Raw genomic sequence first — 23,238 nt, 5'->3', positions numbered from 1 at the left:
CTACTTCTATGAAAAGAAAATACTTCAGTGAAATAAAAGCTGCTGTTAAAAGTAGCACTGGAGCTTTGGCTTTAGACAAGATTTTCATTTTTACCTGCCATGCAAGTCCAAATTGGTTTGTCATAAATAGTGCTCATGTCCACAAAAACAGGCTGAGGGACCAAGGGCTATCTGAGCTGATACGTGCTTATATGCTTTTTAATGTGAGTATACAGCTTTTTCCAAAAGGAATCAAAAGCTTCTGGCAAGTTTGAAAAGGGAGATGACTGATAGTGTATTGTAAATAGGGAAATTAAGACTTCCTCTACTCCTTCATAAACTCTTCTGGAAAGCTGCCTATGCTCTAAAGGCCGCAGGCTGTTTTATTCTATCTTTCATTATAAAAAGAAGATTGAGAAGTGACTCAATTATAATGTATAAGCACCTTCATGGGAAAAAAATACAGGGTACAGGGAGCTTTTTCAGCTAGCAGGGAAATGTGTCAGAAGAACCAATGTCTGTAAACTGAAGTGGAAACTGGAAATAAAGCTGCTGTTTCAAAGTGCCTGCTGGAACTCTGCTGGGTTTCATGATGGGTTCTGCCTGTCTTGGTGGTCTTCAGACTATCACAAGGTGTTTCTGAACAGTATCATTTAGTTAGTAGAAGATGTTAATCAAAGTCTAAAGTATTAAACTTAATGCAAAGCTATTTTGGTGGTCTAGGAGCTTTTGCTGTGCAAGTTGGGGTAGCTGGTTATGTCAAGGTAGGTAATCCTGTCTTGCTTTGACATAATCAGACCTAGCCATTATACTTCCTTGCCCATCATAATTGAACTTCAACAAATATTTGGTGCTGTCTTGTGAGTGCAAGAGGAAATTACTGGTTCCTTGTTTTTTCTCACATTTCAGTTGTATAACAAACCATCATCCCAACCAAAAGAACACTTACAAGTAAAGAATCCAGTATTTATTTCCCCTCATTCACATAATATCTGGTTGCTCCTATTATTGCTACATTAAGAGTTAGCTCTCTCCAAAGTGTGAGTGTGTGCAATACTCCAAATGCACTGCAGCTGTGTGTACTTGGCCGTGGCTGCCTTCAGCCTGGCCCGTGCCCAGGGGACAGGGACTGTCTGTGCAACCCTTTGGACAAGGGCATGCCTGTCTCACACAGACAGCTGAGTGTCTGGGGTGCTGAACATGTGGCAGGGAGAAAATCAGTTCACACTGTATGGAATCCGGGGGAAGACCTACTCCAACCATAGCTTACTGCAGTGTTTTATAAGAATAAATGGGAAACTGCAAATTAGTTAAAGCTTATCAGCTGGGTGGTTATTACATCATGCTTCTAGTGAAAAAACAAAAATCCTCTGCTCCAGCTAAACTACTTCAGCATGGCTCGAGTACAGCTTCACTCCCACTGTGTGACTCTTTGGACCCAGCAAGCTGCATGTAGTGGTATTTGAATTCATCAGTGTTTCAAAAGAACATTAAAATTTAACAAGTACGTTTAACTAAAAAATCTATATCTAAATAGCATGGAGGTAGTGATAAAAAGGAGGTAATTCAGGCCAAGATATTGCATTAACTTCCCTGTGAAAGGACCTTTCAGACAGCGTGGAGCCGGGTTATAGTCACTGAACTAATGCCAGTTTCTTTACTCAGAGCCCGAGGAGCCTGTGCCTCAGTTTAGAGGGGTGGCAGAGCCTCCTCTTTAACATGTGGGTGTTTTTGAGAGAAGTTTAAAAATACCCAAACAAAAAACCAAAAACCCTCCAAAAAACCAAAAAGGAACAAAACCAAACTCACAAAGGAAAAAAGCAACCCAAGTTTTAGGGTGTTTTCTTTGCTACTACTACAAAGATTTTTTTTCTTATCAGAATCATCTTTCTGGAAAGCTTTCCTCCCAAACAGATTCCCTGCAACAGGGCAAGAGCATGGCCAACCCCTGTAATTACTCCAACGTTACCAGTGACTTTATTAAGATTAGTTTCTGTAATAACTGAATTTTATTTCTCTTAAGTGAGGTGAAAGTTCTGATACAGTAGAAGAAATGTTAATTCCATATGTCTTTGCATGATTCCTGAAACTGTCTACTGCAACAGCATGGGCAAAGTCTGTCCTCTGCTACCTTCTTCCCACCTCATGCTGAAAATCTCCAAAGTGCTTCAGGAACAAAGCCCAGACCCTTTGAATTCATTCAATCATCGATGAAATTAAAGAGCTTACACAATATTGTAGAGTACTCTGCAAATACTGAGTCACCACAGTGAGTTGTCAGTTCTCCTATAAAAATTACTGAAAATCATTATTGTGTGATTTATTTCCCTGGCAGTTTATCTAAAAATAAAAATCGGACCCAGATTTCCTCAAAGCCTCTAAGTCTCAGCTGTTTCAAAACTGAAAGTTAATAGTGAAAGCTGCTGCCTGACAGTTTTAAATCCCTTTTCCTATGTCTGCTGAGGGTATGAGGCACTAGGAGCTCCCAGGGCTGCAGGAGGGGTGGGAGCCATGAGCATGGCCATGTGCACAGACATTCCCCCCCAGCAGTTCTACACTGTGTGCTTCCCCTTTCGTCTCAGAAAAGCGTGGCAGAATTGCAGGTTGAGGTGTTGTGGAGCAAGTCTTCTTCTGTGAGAGTGTCTCCTACTTGGCCTCTGGATGACATGAGGTTAATTGGGAGTCTTGGCTGTAAAGAAAGGCTGGGGAAGGTTTGTTGCTGCTCGGCGTGCTGCTGTTTATTAGAGAGGTGTGATGAATGACACTTCCTCTTTCTGAGAGCTGGGAGTTGCCAGATGTTTGCACCCAAGTTTCCAGGGTGCTCTGTAGGACAGAGCAGAGCTTGCTGGGCTATAAAGGTTTGTGTGTGCTCTCTTTTGGGGACATATGGGTTAAAGCAGTCTCACAGAATAAAAGCCTGACTCTATTGAAATGAGTGGCAAAACTCCCATTCACTCTGGATTGTCAAAATGATCTGTAGAGCCCCCTAAGATTTGTGTTCTGTTAATAATTATTACTTGTACATAAAAGTAAACTTCTATATTTAAAACTTATAACTTGGCAACCACAGAATACACGTGTCTATAATGAATAACCATGTGAGCCTATTACTTCAGCTCTCTTCCATTCTCATCCTTTTCTATATTTTACCTGCTATTCATCTGCCCAAATTTCAGACTGTAAGGCCTTCTGGGCAGAGACCATTTTTTTCTGCTGGCAAAGTGGCTCTGTGTCAAACAAGGCAAGTATTTTAAATCAGGGGAAACAAATGTTGCTGCATTTGACAGTTTCTGAACATGAATGCAAGCGATCAGGCATGCGTGTCTAGAGATGTGCTTTCTACATACACATATTGTTTCCTTTTAAAGACATCTGCATCTACTGAATTCAGTCCAGAATTTGGCCTAGAAGTTTGCCATTATTATGCCTCAATTCAGCAAAGCGTGACTGTAGGGAGACTTAAAATTAAGTATACATGTAAGTGCTTTGTTGGATGGAGGCCTCTAAGATTTTGTGCATTTATGCTCTTGTAATTTTAAAATGAAACATATTATTCGAAGTCTTCAGTCCTTTATGCTGTTACTTCCTCACTTATTTTGATTTATTATATATGTATACATGTCCCCTAAATTCTAAATGCTTTTGAAAACAAATAAATTCAAAATACATTTAAATCAAATATAAAAGTGGTATCTGCTCTTAACTGAGCTACAGTAATGTCTTCGGTTCACCAGCAACACTTTTATGCCTTAGCAGCAACTTCCCTATCAAGCTGTCTCCTGTCAAAAACTTGTTTTTTAGCCAAGAGCAAACATGTCTGGCCCAAAGTGCAGGGCTCTTCATGGACAAGCAGCCCTAACATCTTTGCTCCCAAGAATGGCAAATATTGCTGCATCTTCTCTTCACTGAGCTGCCACCCTCTTGTTGAGGAGGTGTTCAGAAGTGCTGCCCTTCCAGTCCTGCCACCATGGGTAATGTTTTGGACTTGCTTTTGGGCCAGCTATAATTTTCCATGCAAATTTTAAACTACAGAGATGCCACTCAAGGATGTCTGCTAGCTGTTGCTGTGGCAGAATGGAGCAGGTTTGCATGGAGATGAAAACAGAAATGAGGTGAGATGGGCAGGCAGGACCTTCCTTGCAATGGAACCCAATAAATGTGAGTAAACAGACACCAGTTAAGGCTCTTCCTGTAAACTGATATGGAGCCCACTTCAAATTATTAAAACACTTTGAATGTCTCCAAAAGCATTACTCAATGAAGTCAATTACATTTGATATGCCAAAGCATATGGAAAAACCCAGTTGTCTTTAGCACAGGAGTCTAATTTGTTGTGCTTTATAAAATTGGTATTATTTGTACATGTGTCCTGAAAGCACAGACTGCATCTTTTGGAAGCATTCCCCTTTTTGGGGCTCATTGTTGCTTGCCTTAAGTGTTGGGGTCATCTTACTGATGTTTGCTTAAATATTTGTCGATTACATCACTCCACAGAAAATACGTAATTAAAGTCTTTTATTCTTTTTTCTTTCCCCAAATAATGATCATAAACTTCTCGTGGAAATCTTCAGGGGTCGGAAAATATGAAGATGACTGACATTGTTGCATTTCCTTTGCTAAAAATGCTCTGTGAGTTCAAGAAGTGGAGTTTCACCGCTGAGCGTGCAGACCTCCATTTGAAGTGCCACCTGCAGTGGTGGTTTATGAGATGAGGTTTGCTCTCCTAGAAGTTATAATGAGACCACCCAGCCCCAATTGCATATGCCATGGATTAGAATTCAGATGGTAATAATTTCTCACTATTACCAAGGCCAGATTTGATCTGGTTATGCAAAAAAGAGTTCAAATCATGCTCTGACTCTCCTCAGTCTACAGCTTCCAGAGAAACCCTTTCTTAGGCAAGTCAGTGGATTTTTCTTTCTTAAGGAGAGTCCAGATCACAAGTTACCTTCCCTGAAGCCATGAGGACTGTGTCCATAATTGGGATTACATGCTTAAGAAAGGACTTGCAGGAATGAATTGTAATATGCTTTTGGCTTGTAGTGGCAGAAGTAGAGGACTGTGGTTTATGTCTTCCTTTAGTTTGTCATATTCCCGTCCCAGTTGTTTTGTTAAAAAACAGTGTAATGTTCAATATCATTTGCAATTTTACTGAGAGGAATTAAACAAAATTGGAAGGATATCTGGAAACCAAAGGTGCCTTTAGCAACAAAGTGCAGTGTTTTAAAATAGAAAAAAATGCCAAGAAATAAAACAAAAGGTGAAATGAAAGGGAAATCGAATGATAGGGAAACAGGTTTAAGCTTGTCAGGGAAATGCCCTGTTTTAATATGAGTACATTTGTTAAAGTGTATAAATAAATATATGTAAATATATGTAAATAGTTCCCTGAAGTGAATAAGAAATTACAATTAAAAGGATAGACAAAGTTACTAATTGAAAGTAATGATAATCCCAACCTTTGTAGTTATAAGATTTACTTCAGCCACAGAAACTCAGGTAAAAAATTGAGAAGCAGTTTAGGGCTTCTTTACTGTGCTTGCTGTGTTGTAGAGACAAGAATCAAATTATTTGGAGAAATGCCCCTTGATCACTTGGAAAGAAGGCAGTGGGAATGCCCACTTAGCAGGTACCCCTCCTACAAACTGGAAACCAGAGGAAGAGTTTTCTGAGACATTAACAACATCAAACTGGCTGCCTCTGCTTCCACAAAAAATAATGGTGTATAACCTGCTCTTGGTCAATAATGGGCAGAAAAACATCCCCAGTAAAGAGTATTTAACAAGGCCACTTCTGGTTGAGAATTCTCTCTGGCTCTGGCCCAGCTGGCTTGTGCTGGACCTGATGCAAGACCTGTACTAAACACACTGCTGTGGGCCAAGGTTTTAGCTTGCAAAAGTGAAGTGCAGGCTTTGCTTTCATACAAACTTTGTGCTACCAGCTTTGGTTTGTGTGTGCTTGTTTGAGAGCTGCTGTATTGAAGAGAGTTAGCAACCCAAACATCAGAAAAGAATTTGTACATTTGTGGTGTGGGAGACCTCTAAATCTGCCCCTTGAGTCTGTACAAGGGCTGCTCTCACGCTGCCACCCTCACCACCCACCTTAGCATAAGGGAGTAAATAGTTTGGGAGAAAGACAGACATCCTTAATTTCACAATCTTCTTGTTAATGGAAATGTGCAGTTGGTACTCTGTTTAACAAGCTAAGAGAATAAATTTCATAGTATCCCTCATACAAACCTCAGAACTTGTTTCTCCTTCCACTAATGCAGGTATAAATCACCATTGAAATCAACAGAGTTATTTCAGCTTTAATTCTGGGACATATGAGAAGAGATTGAGGCCCTTAAGGTATTTGGTATCTAGGCTATCTTTACTGATACACTGCCAGGATCAGAAAGCTCTCATCCTTTACAGGGAAAAGATGAGGGGGAAAAAGCAAAGTGACACTAATCTTTTCCGAGTCAGGCTTTCCTCTTGGGTGTGACTACATGCAGAAAAGCAGGGATTTCCAGGTGATACTAATCGAAGATGGCAGAAGCAACTACAAAGCATACAAATAAAGCATCCAAGTTTCATGTACCAAACCAACCATGACAATACTCACAGAATAGCAGCTAGACTACAGTCAGCTGTGTCGCTGCGAGGGGCCCAGAACTTTACTGTGTGATGGTAACATGAAAACAAGTTATGTTGTTATTATTAGCAAACACATAACAAGGTTAAAGCATAATGCACACGAATAGTTGGTTATCCTGCCTTATATATATGTTTTACATCGATGCCTTTTTTATCAGGAAAAAAGAAATTTCTACAGATGGTCTCACCAGACAGCTTACAGTCTATCCCAGCTTTTTTTAAACTAGCTGCTCCTAGATGTGTGTGATAATGTGAATGTGTGTCTTCATATGTATGGGCTATTTCCAACAATTTTCTGTATCCTGACTGAATCCAATACACAGATCCAGACTCCTCTTCATGACCACCAATGCAGAAACAAAACACACTGTATTGATGGACTTTAAGATCCAGTAGCTTCAACCAGAAAATCAGGCCCCTTGTTGTCCCTGCAGAGACAAATGAACATCAACCTACTTAATAATTAACCCTGTACAAAAACTGAACCTGAGGAAACATCAGCTTGATAGTTCTCAGATATCAGAATGTTAAACATAGGATAGTTGTGTGGCTGGATAGCAAGGGTGTGGCTAAGTTGGTGACACAGAGCACATAAATATTTAGCTATCACCAGTGCTCTAAAATTTCCAGCATGAGTTAAGGTATTTAAGTATAAAAAGAGTATATAAAGTATATAAATATTTAAGTAAAAAAAGAGTAGCATGTTGGTGTCATTCCTGAAGCCTCTCACCTTTCTCTAATGAGAAACGACAGGACAGAGGAACATGCTAATGTCAGTACACTGATGTTTCAGACTAACAACCATACAAAAATCTTTATTGTTCTATGTCTGGACAATGAAAGGTGTCTAGTAGTTTGACTTCATTGCCAGTATCTGAACAGAAAACACTGGCTGTTTCAGGCTGATTAAACTGAGGGAGGTGCAGGCTTTGACTGTGGCTCTGCAAAAGTAGCTCCAGTGGTTGCCTTCCTTATTTACCAAAGGAGAGGGACTCATGGTCATATTTTTTTTTTCAACAGGAAGGCACAAAACGACTTATCTGCAACATAAAGAACATTCATTAGAAAAGCTGATAGTGGTTTTGTTCAGAATAAAACTTTTGGATAGAAAAAAATAATTCAGTTATTGCTGGCAGAGTAGAGACAGTTATTCTTAAATATTTGCTGGGGCACTTATCCTCCTGGCAAATTACAGAACAAGGAAAGGCTTTTAATCTTTCATAGGAATTTAAGAATCACTAAAAGTTCATAATAAGTATGCAGGGTGGGTGTTGCAGCCAGAATTATATATACAATCCTAAGATGGACTTGTTCTTATGGCATTTTGATGATGGGTTAGCTTCAACAAAAGGATACTACTTTGGGTTTTTTCTAACAGTTCTAGCATGTGCTTTTCATGACAGAAGACCAAGTATGAAATTTCCCTAAAGGAGATCAGGGAGCCTGCTCATGGCCTGGGGAGTTCATTCACTATTGCTGTTCTCAGACTGTCTCCATGTGCTGACAACAGAGCTGGTCACATCTCTGACCACATGGGTCACATCTTGTTTTCCAAAGCTGCATTCGTCTCATGGGAGCTCTGTCTCAGGATAACTTCTTCTCCTGCTTGATAATGATGAGCCCCTTCTTGTTGCTTTTCCCCAGTACAGAGTTTCCAGCCAATCCCTGCACAACTGCTGTTCTTAGCACAGCTCTGCATGTATTTGCACATGTGTGAGCTCCAGGATTCTTAACCCTCTTGTCTTCATCCACAACTTTTTGTTGCAATACGTGTTTTTAGACCTAAGCCTCTGGTTTTGCAAAACCGTGGGGTCATGGATTCAGCTTTGTTTCTCTCTGTAGAAAGACTGCCTGGGGCATTTTCTCCCATGCCTTCTCTTTTTGTCCACTCCTTGTTTTCCTCTTCCCTTGTGACTGCTGTCTTTGCAGAATAGTGATGAATGACTTTGAATGAGTATGAGAGAAGGCATAGACTTCTTTGCCAAAGGAGAATGTCTTTGAGCCAGAGCCCTGGTGTGAGGTTCTCTGTTGCAAACTTAACTTGACCTCTCCAAGACTTTGCTTCTAATCCACTACTCTCACAGGTACAGCTGACCTGTTCATATCCAAACTGAAAACATGACACTGATTTCTCATTCTAGATGTTCAACCAATCTGACCAGCCTGGGGTTCAGAAGAAGCTCTGCCAGCAGCCCTGTCTTCAGCTCCAGTACGGGCATGTCTGCTGAGCACTAAACCAGCCCCTTGGAAGAGATCATGTAAGCTTTGCTTATTTGCCTTTCCCTCACTTAATTAGAGTCCTCCACAGTTTTTTCCAAGGTTTTATGAAAATCATCTGGTAGGGCATCTAAAGATTTAATATTGTAAACAAGTAAACAAAAATCTGCAGCTTAGAAGGCCAAATTTCAATTTGATTTATTTTATAAACCATGGAGTTTCACTGGTGACAGTGGTTTTGTACAGGTTATAAGTGCAAAAGAATGTGAGAAAGGCTTCATGCTCATCTTTGGCAAATGCTGTATCCCATCTGTTTGTCACTATTAAAACATTTCTTCGTTGGCAGATGAAAAACAAAATGTACAAAAGGATGCCATAAACTATTCCATACTATCATCAGTACAACCAAACACAAGCAGTCATTACTCTGATAATGATGTAGCCTCTCACTTTGGAACTGTCAGAGGCCTTCAGCCCAACACATTCAGTGACTAAATGGTGCACTCATAGTGTACTCAAGGCATAGGAAATGGTGAAGTCTTTGGAAGAGGAACCAAGAGAAATGACTGCATGTCTTTACACGCTATTTAGAAAATACTGTCTTGTGATACAGAATTCCTGCTTTGTGGCTCCTCTTGTTACTTAAGGGTGTTTTATATCAGGCAAAAAATTAAAATCTCAAATAAGATACTGTATCTTTATATTGTGCATTTGTTTTATCTTCCAATCCAGTTTAGATGAAATGGAATCAACCAGAACATTTAAAATTACCTGTATTTGCAGTATCTCCTCTGCGAGGCTGACATGAAGTCCTGAAGAGGTTCTGAGCAGGCTTAAAGGGAGTTACAACAGGCATTTAGAAGGCCTGCAAGATTCCTATAACCTGTTTAAACTTAAGATATCCTTTTGCTGGTGAGCCATTTTCTAATGACAATATATCAATTGTCATGATATATATCCATTGTCCATTTAAAGGATCCAGAATCCCTCCCTCAGTGATAAATACATGCCAGAGATTTTAGTTAACTTTCAATTATTCTTGAAGATTATGGATGTAGTTATTTCAAAAACCAAACTACCCAGCTGCAGTTGCAAATTTTTATTTGCAATATTGGAAGCTGTATTAAAGTCTGGCTAAAAGCTAACTTCCAGCTTGAGTAACCATGCTTTGAAAATTGTTTCTAAATTCCTCATCTGTAGAGCTTTAAGAAGCTCTTCAAGGGGGATGGGAACATGGATTTACAAAAGTTCACAGCAAATACTGTGCTATGTGTATAACACAAACAGTTATTTTGTGGTGTGTACAGGGTTAGTCCTGCTCATGGAAAGGAAGTATTGCTTGTTTGGCAGGAGAAGGAGACCCTTGATCTAAACGTAGGCATGATGCCCCATTTTATGACATACTTACTAATCCCTGTGAGGGAGACAATATGAGCCTCTCAATTCTACTGGCAAACATAAAACAACAAAAAAACCTCACTCATTCAAGGGAAAGGTTCAGCACTAAATGCAAGGTCTCTGACTGAACATACCTCTGTGGTGTTTGGAGTGTGCAAGTTGAAATACACCTGCTAGGGTGGCATCAAGCACCTGGGAAGCTGCTCAGGCCTTCAGCAGTGCCATCCAGCACTCTGTTAAAGTGTGGCTCCCTTCCAGCACCAGTGTGGTACACTGGAGGTGTCTGATGGCATTCACACATCTAGCTAGTGAATTTGCTGTACATAAATTACTCTGGGGTATTCCAAGGCTGGCTGTACACCACTTGCTTCCCTTGTAGTGAGTTTTCCAATTGGCAAGTCTGAGTGCTGCTTTAAGTGATTTTAATGAATGTTTTGCAATCTACTAAGTCATGGCAGCCCACTCTAGAAAAAGGATAAAGTATTACGGGTAAAAATTGAAAGAAGGGAAATTTAAGTTAGATATCAGGATGAAATTCTTTCATGTGAGGGTGGTGAGGCCCTGGCACAGGCTGCCCATAGAGGTGTTCAAGGCCAGGTTGGATGGGGCTTTGAGCAACCTGGTCTAGGAGGTGTCCTTGCTCATAGCAGGGGGGATGTGAGGATTAGAGATGTAAAAAATTTATTTCACTGTTGGAGGGTCAGGCATTGGAATGGGCTGCCCAGGGATGTGATGGAGGTGTTTAAGAGGTGTCTGGCACAAGTACTGGGCAACGTGGAGTTACAGGGGTAGCGCTGAGCAGATGGTTGGACTCGATGATCTTGAAGGTCTCTTCATGATGAATCTATTCTATCTTTAAGGTCCTTTCTATGATTGTTCACCGCCAGCCGCCCTGCCAGTGCACACACCCTCCCCAGAGCCGGCATCCCGAGGGCACTGACTGCGCCAGCACCTCGCAGTTACAAAGGACACACGGCTCCGTCTCTGCCTGGAGCCCGGATTAGTGCAGGCCCATCTGAGCGCCTCACAGCCGCTGCTTCGCTTTCTGACGCCGAGGCCTTGTCACCCGGGGCCTGCGCTCCCGAGCACCGGGCCGCGGGGTCACCGGGCCGGCCCAGGCTGCCAGGCAGCCCCGGGGGTGCCGGAGCCCGGCGCGGGGGCCGGGCCGGGCAGGGGGTGTGGAGCGCCCGCCTCTCGCGGCTCGCAGCCGGGTGCCTCCCGCGGGCCGCGGGCGCGTACCCAGAGTGCAGCAGGCGGGCGGGCGGCGGCGCGGCCGGACCCAGCGCCGGCACCCACGGCCGGCTCTGCCCCGGCGCAGCGGGAGCCGGGCCCAGGCGGCGGCGGCGCGGCCCAGAATGCGACACTGAGATGCTTCTTCCCCCGGCAGCGGCGGCGCCCCGGGCCCAGGCGGCGGCGGCCCCCGCGTGGATGCGGCTCTGGTGCCGGCGCTTCGCCCTGCACAAACATTTCTATAGGACTCATTCGCCCTGCTGAGGAGATCGGCCCAGACCGGCCGCTTTCCTTCCCCTCCCTTTGCCCGCTCCCCCGGAGACCGCCGGCGCGGCCCGGCCCGCATGGAGGCCCCCGGCGGCGGCGCCTCGCCGCTGAGCTCCGCGCTGGTGGGGCGGCTCCGCCGGGAGCACGAGAAGGTAAAGAGGGCACCGGGGCCGGGCCGGGGGGCGCGGGGGGCGCGGGCCGGGCCCGGGGGGCCCGGGGCGGGGGAGGGCACGTGGCCGCGTGACGTCACGGGCGGCGGGCGAGGCGGGACCCCCGGAGACCCCCGGGACAAACAAACACAGCCCCGGGACACGGACACGGCCCCGGGACAAACAAACACAGCCCCGGGACACGGACACGGCCCCGGGACACGGACACGGGACGGACATGGGACAGACACAGCCCCAAGGGGACGGCGGGCAGCAGGAGGGAAGGCCCTGCCCGCACCCTCTTCCCCGCTACTGCCCCAGCTGCCATAGGCACCAGCGCGCCCGTGAACCCCTGCTTTTATCCTCTTCACGCCTCTCCGTGATTTTCCCGGCCTCCGGGACAGTCACGCCTTCAAAACTGCCCGCGCCGGGCCCAGCCGTGTCTGTGACCTGCGTCATGCCCGAGGCCAGCGTGCTCCTGGGCCAGCTTGGAGAGACCGTGTATCAAAACTTAGTTGTTCATGACTTGCTTTAAGAATCATCATTTATATTTGAAAATGCTTTCAAAGAACCAGATTTTTCTGCAGAAGTTATTCCCAAGAGTTCAGAGGCTCATGATGTCACTCATGATCTAACTCCAGTGGGTCCTGAAAACTTAAGGAGTGCGATTTGGGGCTTGTAGATGGCAGCCTTGCAGTGAGCTCTCTGTGTGGGTGGAGGAGTCGCTGTGGAAATAACTTGTGGTCATGTGCAGGGTGCTATTGACACAAGTACGTTTACCCAGTCTGCAGACCTTTCACTTTTTCTGCTCATGTGATTAAAATTTTTGTAAGCAGATTGTGAGATGCACATTAGAGTTCCTCAGTTGCAATGGAAGATTTTGTCCCCAGCCTGTATTTTGTCACATGCTGGTTTAGTTGATAAAAAGTGTGTAACACCTTTGTGGTATGAAAATATGCCTTGTCTGGAATGATGTGTGCACAAATGTGTCTACTTTTGAATACCCATTAGACCATTACTGTAACCAACTGAGCATTAATGGGATGAGCAGTAAGAGGGTCTGCTGGGATCCTCTGCATCGTCTGCTCTGCACGGATTGGAATCCATTATGCCAATAATTGGTGATAGGAATTCACCTGCTTGGGCTCCTTTGGTTAATTTTCGAGGTGGTGGAATCTGGTGAAGAATAATTTCCCTGGTACGTTAGTGTCAGGCCTAATGTGTAAGCACACATCTGCCATAGCCACAGAGAATTATTCCCAGTTCATGGTAAGACCCCTCTGCAAGCAAGTTTAAGACTCTTCTTAAACAGATCTGCTCCAGTGGAAAAGAGGCCCAGGAGACCATTAATTAAGCCTCTGTTAGGCTGATGTACCAAAGTTATATTTTATCATAGAGAAACTTTACATAATTTCTGCAAATTGGCTGAAAAAAATGGAACACTTCAGCTTCAATATGAAATTATACTAAAGAACTACATATCTTGGTTACAATAGAGTGTTGTGATGAAGATATAGGAGGCTTTCCCTCTATGCAGTGAATATATATAATTGGATTACAACGGTATTTTCAGTTACAAAAATATTGTATTTTAAGATGGAGGAGGTCTTTTCATTTCAGCTGCCTCTTCTCAGAGATCTGTATTTTCCCCACAGAATCACTGAAGTTGAAGGCTCCTGTTTTGTCTCAGCACAAAGATGAAGGAGAATTAGTTACCCAGTACTTCGGTAAAGTAGTAATTGTAGTATGAGGATCATAGAAAATAGTAAGGTTACTTAGCCAGAACAATATCTCTATATACTGGCAGGCAGATACATTTCTTTTAATTACTGACATGTTGTGCTGTCCTAGTGATGCTTGAGTAAGTATAAGGAAACCTATTTATTCCCATTAATCTGAAGGCAAGCTTTAGTGAAATACAGCAGTACCTATCTGCAGCATTAAAGATAATATTTGAATTGTGTTTGGTTATTTTAACACCCAGGCCAACATACAACCCTGGTTCAGCTATGGCTTTGAGCATTGAAGTGCTAAAGAGCTGCCTTGGAGAACTTGTGTACTGAGGCTTCCTTCCTGCTTAAAAATACTGAAAGAAACGGATGTTCGTGACTTTCTGTCTTTAATCAGATGGACGCTGCAACTTCCAGGTTTAGGACCCCTGGTGAAAAGTAATTTTAATTCTTGTTTAGGACTGCTTGCCTGTTGGACAGATTTCATCTTGTTAATTTGTGGTGATAGTAAGACCAAACTGTTAGAAGCAATTTTCAGTGCTCCTACTAAAGGCACTTTGTATAAAAACATGACTTAGAATGTGTATCTTGGGGATAAATTATAGAAGAATATCTAGTAATTTTCATGATAAAGACCATCATTGGAAGCACAATGCCTGCGTAAAGTTTTGAGTATTTCTGTAAGAAGAGTATAATGTATATATCATGGATTACTTGTAAAAGCAATATATGTTAGCTGAAAATACTGCAGTAAATCTATTGCAAGTTAGTACAGGAATTATAAAATGAATATTTAAATAGGACGTTTCTCATGCTATAGGGCCTGTGTTTAAACATTATTTTTCATATACATTTATTCCTGCAGTCAAGTGGGTTGGGATTACTAACTGATGGGAAGTTGACAAGTCAGATGTGTGTGATGTGGAAAGGCTTGTGTAGACAGTGGATTTACAGTGGGATGATATGTTCTATAGTTTCTGAGCAATGCAATGACGATACATGTAATGGGAGACATTACAGAACCAATTAGACCCAAGAGGCATTTGCAGAGTGCAGACACAGGCATGGAGAATCTAAAGGATTCCAGTATTAGATGGCAATATGATTTTTTTTTTTTTTGGTATTGCACTGACAAACACATTTTTATATTTTCCTTTTAGAAAAATTAGGACAAGGAAGTGACTCTTCTGTCACTCATCATGACAGCAAAGCACAATTAGATTGAGTGCAGCTCTTATTGGCCATTGTGCATATGACATATTCTTAATTTTTATGAATTTAAATTATAGAGCTGTATGATCTTTAATTTCCGAATGATTTTCAAGATTCTGAGTACTTAAAGTTTTTTGACAGTTAAACGACTTGTAGGTGGATTATGGAGAAACAAATCACAGAATCCTAAGTTTACACTCTTTTAAATTGTTTTCTCTTCGTACATGATTTACTTCTGGGGCTGGCTGCTTCTGTTTGTCTTTTCCAAGTAATATCTGTGCCATGAAATCAGCAACTTGGCAGTTCTAGAGCTGTCCTTGCAGTGTGAAAAGGAGCAGTGAAGCAAAGTAGGGTCTTGTACGCTTGATGCTGGTGCTGCAGGAGCCACTGGAAATCTGGAAGTGCTTGCCTGTGGGCTCACAGATGAGACTCAGATGTGCTTTCCAGTGCAGGCTCTCCCATAGTTTGCACTTTTTCCAGCCCGTGTCCAAGTTTACAGAATCCAGAGGCAGCTTGGGTATGAGCCACTAGTGCAGCAGGACTTCATTTTGCACAATTACTGTTTGAGAAAAGGGAACAGTGTCTGAAACTTGGTTTGATGTGCTTCTTTTAAAAAGAACCTGTGTGAAGCTTTGTTTGCCCTATTCCTTTTTAAAAGGTACCTGGACAATTACCTTTTTGGAAACTTTTGATGACATACACTACACCCTGTCCAGTGGTTCCAGTAATGTTTTTTCATGTGCTGCATTCAAGTAAAAGGGCTAATTCAGTCATTATCTGGAAGCTTTTTATGGAATACTTATTGTTCCTCCAGTGTTAATTGATCATCACTTTTACTTTTTTAGTCAATATTTGTCCATGTTCTTATTAGTATGAGTTAAATACCCACTAGTTTATATACTGTCAAGAGCTGTGAAATAAATTAGCAGATCTTCAGTAGGTTTTTTAATGGTAATTGAAGGAGATTATTCACAAAAGAGTTTTAAGAGCATTGCCTTTATTCTGGAGAGGGCAAGCCTGTGTGTGTCCGACCTCATTGGTAACTAAAATGTGTAGATGAGATTATATGCTCAAAATTTAAATGTTCCTGAACTGTGCTGCTCTTACAGCTGTCTGCAGATGCTGTGAGTAGATGCAGTGACCAGGGTACCATTTGGGAATCATAGTCAGTATCTTTGCAGATCTCCATTCTGTAAGTTAAGCTTGTAACCTGTCTTCTCAGGTTATGGAGATTGGATGCTTCTTCCTTCAAGTGCTTCTTTCATCCTTTGAGGTTGCGAAATTGTATTTTGTTTTTGTCTGAGCCTCCAGTCTTGCAGGTGGATCTGCTGGCTCAGAGCTTGTCTCTTGAGGCACTCAGAGCAGCAGGTACACTAATGCTGTTTGTTTGTGTGGTGAGGACATGGGGACACTGCTGCACTGTGCAGGTGCTGCTTTTGTACTTTCTCTTGTCTGTTAGCATAGGCTGCAGGACAGGAGCAACAGTCTCAGACACTTGCTCAAAATTTTCATTAAGGATCATGTGAGTTGTCCAAATGACTTAAATTTGAACAACTTGTTAATCTTTTTGTGTGTACTTTTCTCAGTCCTTTAGCAGTTTTAGGGTGGCACATTTGTGACAGTCCTCAGTGAACTAGGCTGGGATCCACCTTAAAACCAAACTTTATTGTTGACCTTTTTGCCTTTTTTTTTTCCCTTTCCTGGACTATTTTTCATACAGTGTGGATCCCTAATGTGGTTACAAATGTCTGTCAGCAGATTGTGTCGAGCTTGGGAGGATGAGACAGTTTAACTGAGTAGTAGGAGCCAGGGAGGGATGGTGCTGAGTTTACTCCTCAGGATTGCAGCTGAAAGCTGAACCACAGCCTGCAGCTATGTCTGTAAGGCAGGTGTCACAGCTCACGGCAATTTTAAGCCAATTAAGCTTAGGTTTTGCTAGCAGCGTAGTTGTTGCACCATAAACTCCATCAAAGCTTGCAAAACCTGCTTGAGATGTTGGGCTTAGATCATGGCAGTTCTGTGTCTGTGCTGGTCTGCTGCTCTCCGGGTACCTGGGGAGCCTGGGAACATTGTAGCCACACAAACATGTTTACCTGATCTCAGCTAAAATATTAAGTTTTGAGTTCTTATCTCTGTCTCAAGATGAAGTTAGAGGACATGGACGCTGGCTTGCTGCCAGTGAAGGATGAGATCTCACTCCATCGTGTTCCTCTCTTGCCCCACTTTGGTTGGTTTGGAGTTAATGGAGCTCACTCAGCAGAACGCATCCTGCTGCCCTTGGGTTTTTGCTGTGTAGAATTTTACGAGCTCCCCAAAATAATTTTGGTCAGAATTTAGTATTTATTTATTAATTAATAATAGTTATGTACTACTTTTTCTGCAAATCTGCAAGACCCACAGGTATGGACAGTGTTAATATAAAAATAGTAGATCTTTACTTGTCTTCTTGTAAAGGAAGGTAACAATTGTGGCTATATTTCTAAGTAATATTTTTTATTTTAGGATGAAATGTTTGCCATGATTCAGATTTCTTTCTCTCTCTTCCTTCAGTATTCTTCCAGAACACATTTCTTCAAAAGGCAAAAGTTTCCACCCAAAGGGGGTTTTATGTTAATAATTTGTTGAAATGTAGCATTTTTGAGTAATATGATTTAATAAATGAATATGAGAGCTCAGAAATGCTTTCTTCCTTTTGCATTAGATCATACAGTGTGCCAACAGACTGAAGAATTTTTAATAGTTTTATTTCATTTTTTGATTGAAAATGGGGCTCTAGGAAAAACAATTGTACAAATGTTAATTCTGTCTTTCTCCATCAGTGATTGCTATGTTCTAGGCAAGTACTGTGTAGTTTCCTAGAGGAAAAAATGAAAATTCATTTTAAATGTTTATTTTTTTCTGTGGCTTGTTACATCCTTGTTACCAAGAGATGATTAAATATTTGACCACCCAGTAGCGTTGTTCTGTAATGTAAAGTGGTATTGTGAACTGGTAATTTTATGGGTAAAATTTTAGTGTTTGGGGGTACAAGAGGGAAATCTCATGCATGAGTTGCATGGCAGAGAGGGCTTTGATACAGCAAACATTTCCAGATGGAGGCAGCTCATGTGCATGTAAATACTTGAATGTGGAATATTTAAAATTTAGAACTGTGCAGAGTTGGAGTCATCTGAAGGAAGTCAGTAGTGGAAATGTTTGATTTATCACGAGCCTTGCAAACATGGATCTGCATTTCAGGAAATCAGCATATACTAGTGGAAGGTTCTGAACAACAGGACCTAGGTTGAAACAGATATTTTTACAATCTCCAATGGCAGGGACAGTCTCCTGAAGGCAAGTCATTGGTTTTAGACTTTATTAGACCCTTACTTTAATTACCACCTCATTACTTGCTTTGCTTCCACAAAAAGTATTCCATACTGTCATTTTCCCTAAGTAACTGGAAATGTGATTGAAAGGGATGTTTAAAGTGAGACTAATTCAAGATTAAATAGTCACAAATTATATTATTGCTACATGTAAACAAATTACTTGCATATCTGATTTTATTCAGATTACTTTTCAAGTGGTAAATAATGCTTTATCACTTATATAGTGCTCTTACATCTTTAGAGTGCTTTTCTCACATTAATTAATCATCATTAAACACTCTGAGGTGGGTAGGTTAATACTATTATCCCCATTTTGCAGATGAAGAAACGTAGACTGAGAGGTTGTGATTTGCTCAGGGCCATATAGAAGAAACAGAATCAGAGCTGGGATTAGATCTATCTCCCTAGCTTCTCATTTCAGAAGACCAGCCAGATTGTGAGCCACAGTTTTGAAGCAAAATGCTCAGCTGTGCATGTAGAACCAGCAGAGATTTGCTTGGCCTCTTAGGTGCCTAACTTGCAACTTGTTTAAAGGGAAACTTTGCTTTTATACTGTGCTTCACATTTCCACCTTCATAGTTGCAAATGTGGAAATGGCCTCTCATTCATTAAGACCTCTTCCTAATCTGATGCAACATTTTTATTTTCATCATTTTCATTGAATTTAACTTCCATCTTGAAACCGTAAAAATTTCTAGTTCTCTGGACTTGAACATAGCTGCACGACTCACATAGAGGGGGTTTAGCATTGCCTGCAGATGATACCAGCACCGGCTCTGTTACAATTTTTCACAAGCTGAGACATAAATAAGGTTCTGACTTGGCAGCTTGTCTTACTGCTGTTAGAAGAGATGAGAGAGAATTGCCCTGTGTGCTGAGCCCAGCACCTTTGCTGGCAATGCCCAGCTGCTCAGTAGGGAGAAACATTCACTTGCATACCCTCCACCTTGGAGAAGTACCTGAATAAAACAATGTAGTCTGGGAATGGAGAGGAGAACTCTTTGTGCCATCACTTTGTTAATCAGAAGCACCACAGAGAATTATATTCAGCTGTTGGTAATGGGAGCATGTGCATAAGTAAGAGATAAGGAAACAAAAATAAGGCACAGGAAAGTAATGCCCTTGTACAGGAGGGTGAAGACCTGTTGGGGTGATGTGGAATAGGTTAGAGACCCATGGCATGTACAGGTAAGGATCTGCTTTGTGCTACAGCTTCCTTCTCACCTGTCCTCATTGCCAGGGGAACGTTGGAAGTGATTGTAGGGTCTGGCTGCTGAGTTAGGAGCTTTGGCTTCCCTTCGCAGCCCTGAGCAGAGTTAGTGGTTCTAACTCAGCCTGCAGAATCAGTGCAGTGCTTTTTCAAAGTGCTGCTCACTTGAATTCATGGAGGAGATTCTGAACTCTTTGGATGCAAGACCATGGAGAAGGCAGTGGATAAAAAGATAGACTGGGAAGGGAGAATGTGTTGCAGACACAAGGAATTCGTCTTTGGTCAGCTAATGAAGTCCTTGGATGATAGAAGTTGCCTGGTGGTGATTTGGAGTCATTAGCCTGCAATCTGCCCTGGGATCACCCTGGCACGGTGGAGCTGGGGACACCTGGGATGTCTAAAGCTGATCCTCGTGCTCTGCTTGTGACACTGCAAATGAGGGATTCCCTAAAAGCAGCAACGTGAGCAACCCTAGAAATAGCTCAGGCACATAGCAGTGAGAGCAGAGCAAGCATAATCCCCTGCTGGAAGGGTTTGGGTTTAATCCAGCAGGAATTACATATTGGGTTACAGGTGTGCAGGGATGGCCTCTCCCTGTCCCCAGGGGCTTGAGAAGCACTGCATTTTAACAACTTGCTGTTGGTGGAAAGAAAGGAAACAAGATATTTGCTTATTTGCTTTCTGTTAAGACTATGGAATATGTTTTCTGACAGTGGATTGTGTTTTAATCACCAGACCCATGATTAGGTAATGTTAAGTCTGCTGCAAGAGTAGTTTAATAAATATTTTAGCATGCAGATAAGCCACTGATAACTGTGTGCATTCACAAACTCATACATTTTTATGCTTAAAAGGGGAGAATTCAGAGTTTGTTGATACCACTTCACTGTGATGTCTTAAAGTAAGGCATACTTGGTGGCACTAGCTGTCCAGGTAAATTGAACTCAAGTGAACAAACAAGCAGGTCATTTATTTTATTTACCCCAAAAGGGTTTTTCATTCCTTAATTGTAACTCTAGATATAAATTATGTGTGGAAGATAGACTAATGATTTTCCTGTGTTTGATTAAAGGCAAAGAATCAAAGATTTGTTTATATATTTATCTATTTGTTTCTTTGCTGTGATAAGACCAGTTGTTATCCAAACAGTGGGACTGACCTAATAAAGGTCATATGCATAATTGATCTCCATCTGTTTTTCAATATTTATTCTCTCTATTCTTTTAATAGACTTCAGTTCCAGAAGTGCAGTCTGCAACATTTTTAAGGTGGTGTATTTTAGCACTTCTGTAAAAGGTCTCATTTATGCTGGCCATTGAAATGAAAAGGTTTGTTGTTGGTTCCACCCTTTGGTATCCCTTCAAGAGAGATTATATCAAAGAAGAAGAATTAAATTAAAATTGATTGGTGTTATTGATTTTTCTCTATTTTTTTTTTTTAAGGGGAGTAAAGGGTGATGGAAACAGCATGTGCCCCTATGCTGTTCTACTGATGGACTATTTCTTAAAAACATTAAAAGCATATGTGCCCAATTTACATATTTACTAATTAAGAAAGCTTCCTGGAAACATTAAGTAGACTATCTTCTGTAACCTTTAACATTGTGGCTAATGGATATAGCCTGGAAATTTTCATAGAAGGTCCTCTAAATAATGTAAATGATTATGAATATGTAACTAGTTAATATGCAGCTACGAAAGGATTATCATGTAGAGGTTAATGAACATGCTGCTCTTACGGTTTGCAGGGCTTTTCTTTTTGTGCTTTCAGCTCACTTCATGCGTGGAACATCATGTATTGGGAATGGAAAGCTTCCTGTCTTTTCCATCTTCATCTGTAATGGGGCAATTAAATTGAAACTTTCTTAAAGGATTTCATAAACATTTTTGTATGCTAAGTTATGTTGTGTACTTCACAATCACTGCCAAATGTGAAAGGATGAAGGATGTGGATAGAATAGGCTTGGGCTCCTTGAGTTGTTAGTGATGGGCTCCAGTGTGCCTTAGCTTTGTTGCCAGACATTTATGTCTTCTGCAGAAACTTTACTCTTAAAATGGGCTTCATATTAATAGCATGAATTAGATTTCTGGCTTGATGTCCTGTGCAAGTCTGTGTATTTACTCTCAAGCTTAAAAATAGTTGGCTTGCACATTAAGGAAGATATTTTGCTAGGCATTTGATTTGTAGGAGTTTAAAGCAAATGATAAATTTAAACTTGGCTTATGTGGGATGAGCTACCTGGCTGACTTCTCTGGTGGATTATGAAATAACGTAACCACATATGTAAAGCTGATCCTTTTCATTTAAGAACTTTGCTCTGTTTAAAGAAATATTAGCTCACAAAGTAGTCTCATTTTTTTTACTTCTACATGAGTAGGAAGTGCAGGGTCTGAGATCTGTTGTGCAAAAGCTGCACATATGCTAACTAAAAAAAAAATTGTCTTTCATTCTGTTGTTTGGGGAAAAAAAAAAGAATTATCTGCTCCAGTGATTTCAGTGGTACTTGAATGTATGTTATTGTTTTCTCTGCAAATTTTCTCATTAATTGCTTTCAAATGTTAGCATTATTTTGGCTATAGGAAAAACGAAATTTGTAAAAAAAAAATCTAGAAAATGCTTATATTGAGAAGCTGTCTAGACATATTTAACTGCCTCATGGCTTCATTGCATTTCATATAATTGAATGAAATTGTTTGTGTTGTATTTTTGGTAACTATTATTCAGAGATCAGAATATGTTTTGAAAGACAAAATCTCCATATAATTGTGGCAGAGAAGGTCACAGGTTTCAGCATCCTGCCTGTTTGCTATATATATAGTCTAAAAAAATTGCAGTTAAAAAGATAAAATATTTAATTTTAACAATGTACTTTATTTTGTAAATTCTTTTGTATCTCTTGGGCATAAGGAAGTAAGTGTAATATTGATATTAAAACTTACCTTTTTGACATCCAGAAAGAAGCCAGCAGCCCATCATAGTGTCAAATACCCATGTATTTACACAGCACAAAGTTAATTTCTGCTTTTTCAAGTAAAAGTGGCCAGTGGAAACATTTGTTGATGTACTGATAGAGGAAAAATGTTTTTGGTGCTGTGAGATTCATTTGTTTTGCTTTTTAATGACTGAGTATGGGAGTTCCAGTGATGCCTTGTTGTAATTTATGTTGTTTTCTTATTCTGCGAACATGTAACACTGAAAATAGATCGGCAGATTGCACAAACTGCTACTTATCTCAGATCCTGTGTCACGTAATAGTTATGGAGCAGGTACTGTACCAAAATAAGAAGTGAAAAGCTGTAATTTTTTTTCTGTGGTTATCACTCTGCATTAGCCTGTGATAAAGTGTGCTGCTTAAGAACGACCATTCACACGCCTTTGCCCTGACAAATAAAAATGTGGATAGAGACAGCACCAAATCTGTAAAGCCCCTGTTCTAGTTTCTGATGCATTGACATTGCAGCTGTGTGCTTAGCCTTGGTTTTTTTCATGAGTAGTTATCTGTTTTAATGACAGGTGGTCACTGGCTGCCAAGAAAAAATCCAGCACTGGTAAGTAAAAAAATTCTACATGTCTAAAATACTGATGAGTAACCTAGTTATGCTTTAGTAAAGTATTGCTGTTTATTCTGATGAGAGTCAAATCCTGCTAGCATGTTTTGGGAATTATAGTTAGTGATAGCTCAGAATTGTTGCAATGTACTCTTCCTTAAAATATATTTTTTTTCACTGATATAATTAAATTACAAATACAGTGAGCCTCAGTGTTTATACTTCTGCCTTAAAAAGCTATCTCATCTGTCATTTTTGCCCAAGTAGCCTTGTTGCATGAATGCTTAAT

At 41.1% G+C, this 23,238-nt stretch overlaps 1 protein-coding gene across 1 annotated transcript in view; it reads left to right on the top strand.

Moving 5' to 3' along the window:
- The first annotated feature begins 11,403 nt into the window (after positions 1 to 11,403).
- Positions 11,404 to 23,238, top strand: part of URI1 (URI1 prefoldin like chaperone) — a 40,811-nt gene continuing 28,976 nt past the window's right edge. The window contains exons 1-2 of the mRNA XM_014881626.2: positions 11,404 to 11,881; positions 22,915 to 22,949. Of these exons, the coding sequence (XP_014737112.2) occupies positions 11,807 to 11,881; positions 22,915 to 22,949 (110 nt within the window). The 5' untranslated portion in view covers positions 11,404 to 11,806. The remainder of the gene's footprint in view (positions 11,882 to 22,914; positions 22,950 to 23,238) is intronic.

This window comes from Sturnus vulgaris, chromosome 12, assembly GCF_052056855.1.
Source record: "Sturnus vulgaris isolate bStuVul1 chromosome 12, bStuVul1.hap1, whole genome shotgun sequence".
NCBI classification, from domain to species: Eukaryota; Metazoa; Chordata; class Aves; order Passeriformes; family Sturnidae; genus Sturnus; species Sturnus vulgaris.
Note: the sequence above shows the minus strand (reverse complement) of the source record. Positions and strands in the feature narration are given on the sequence as shown.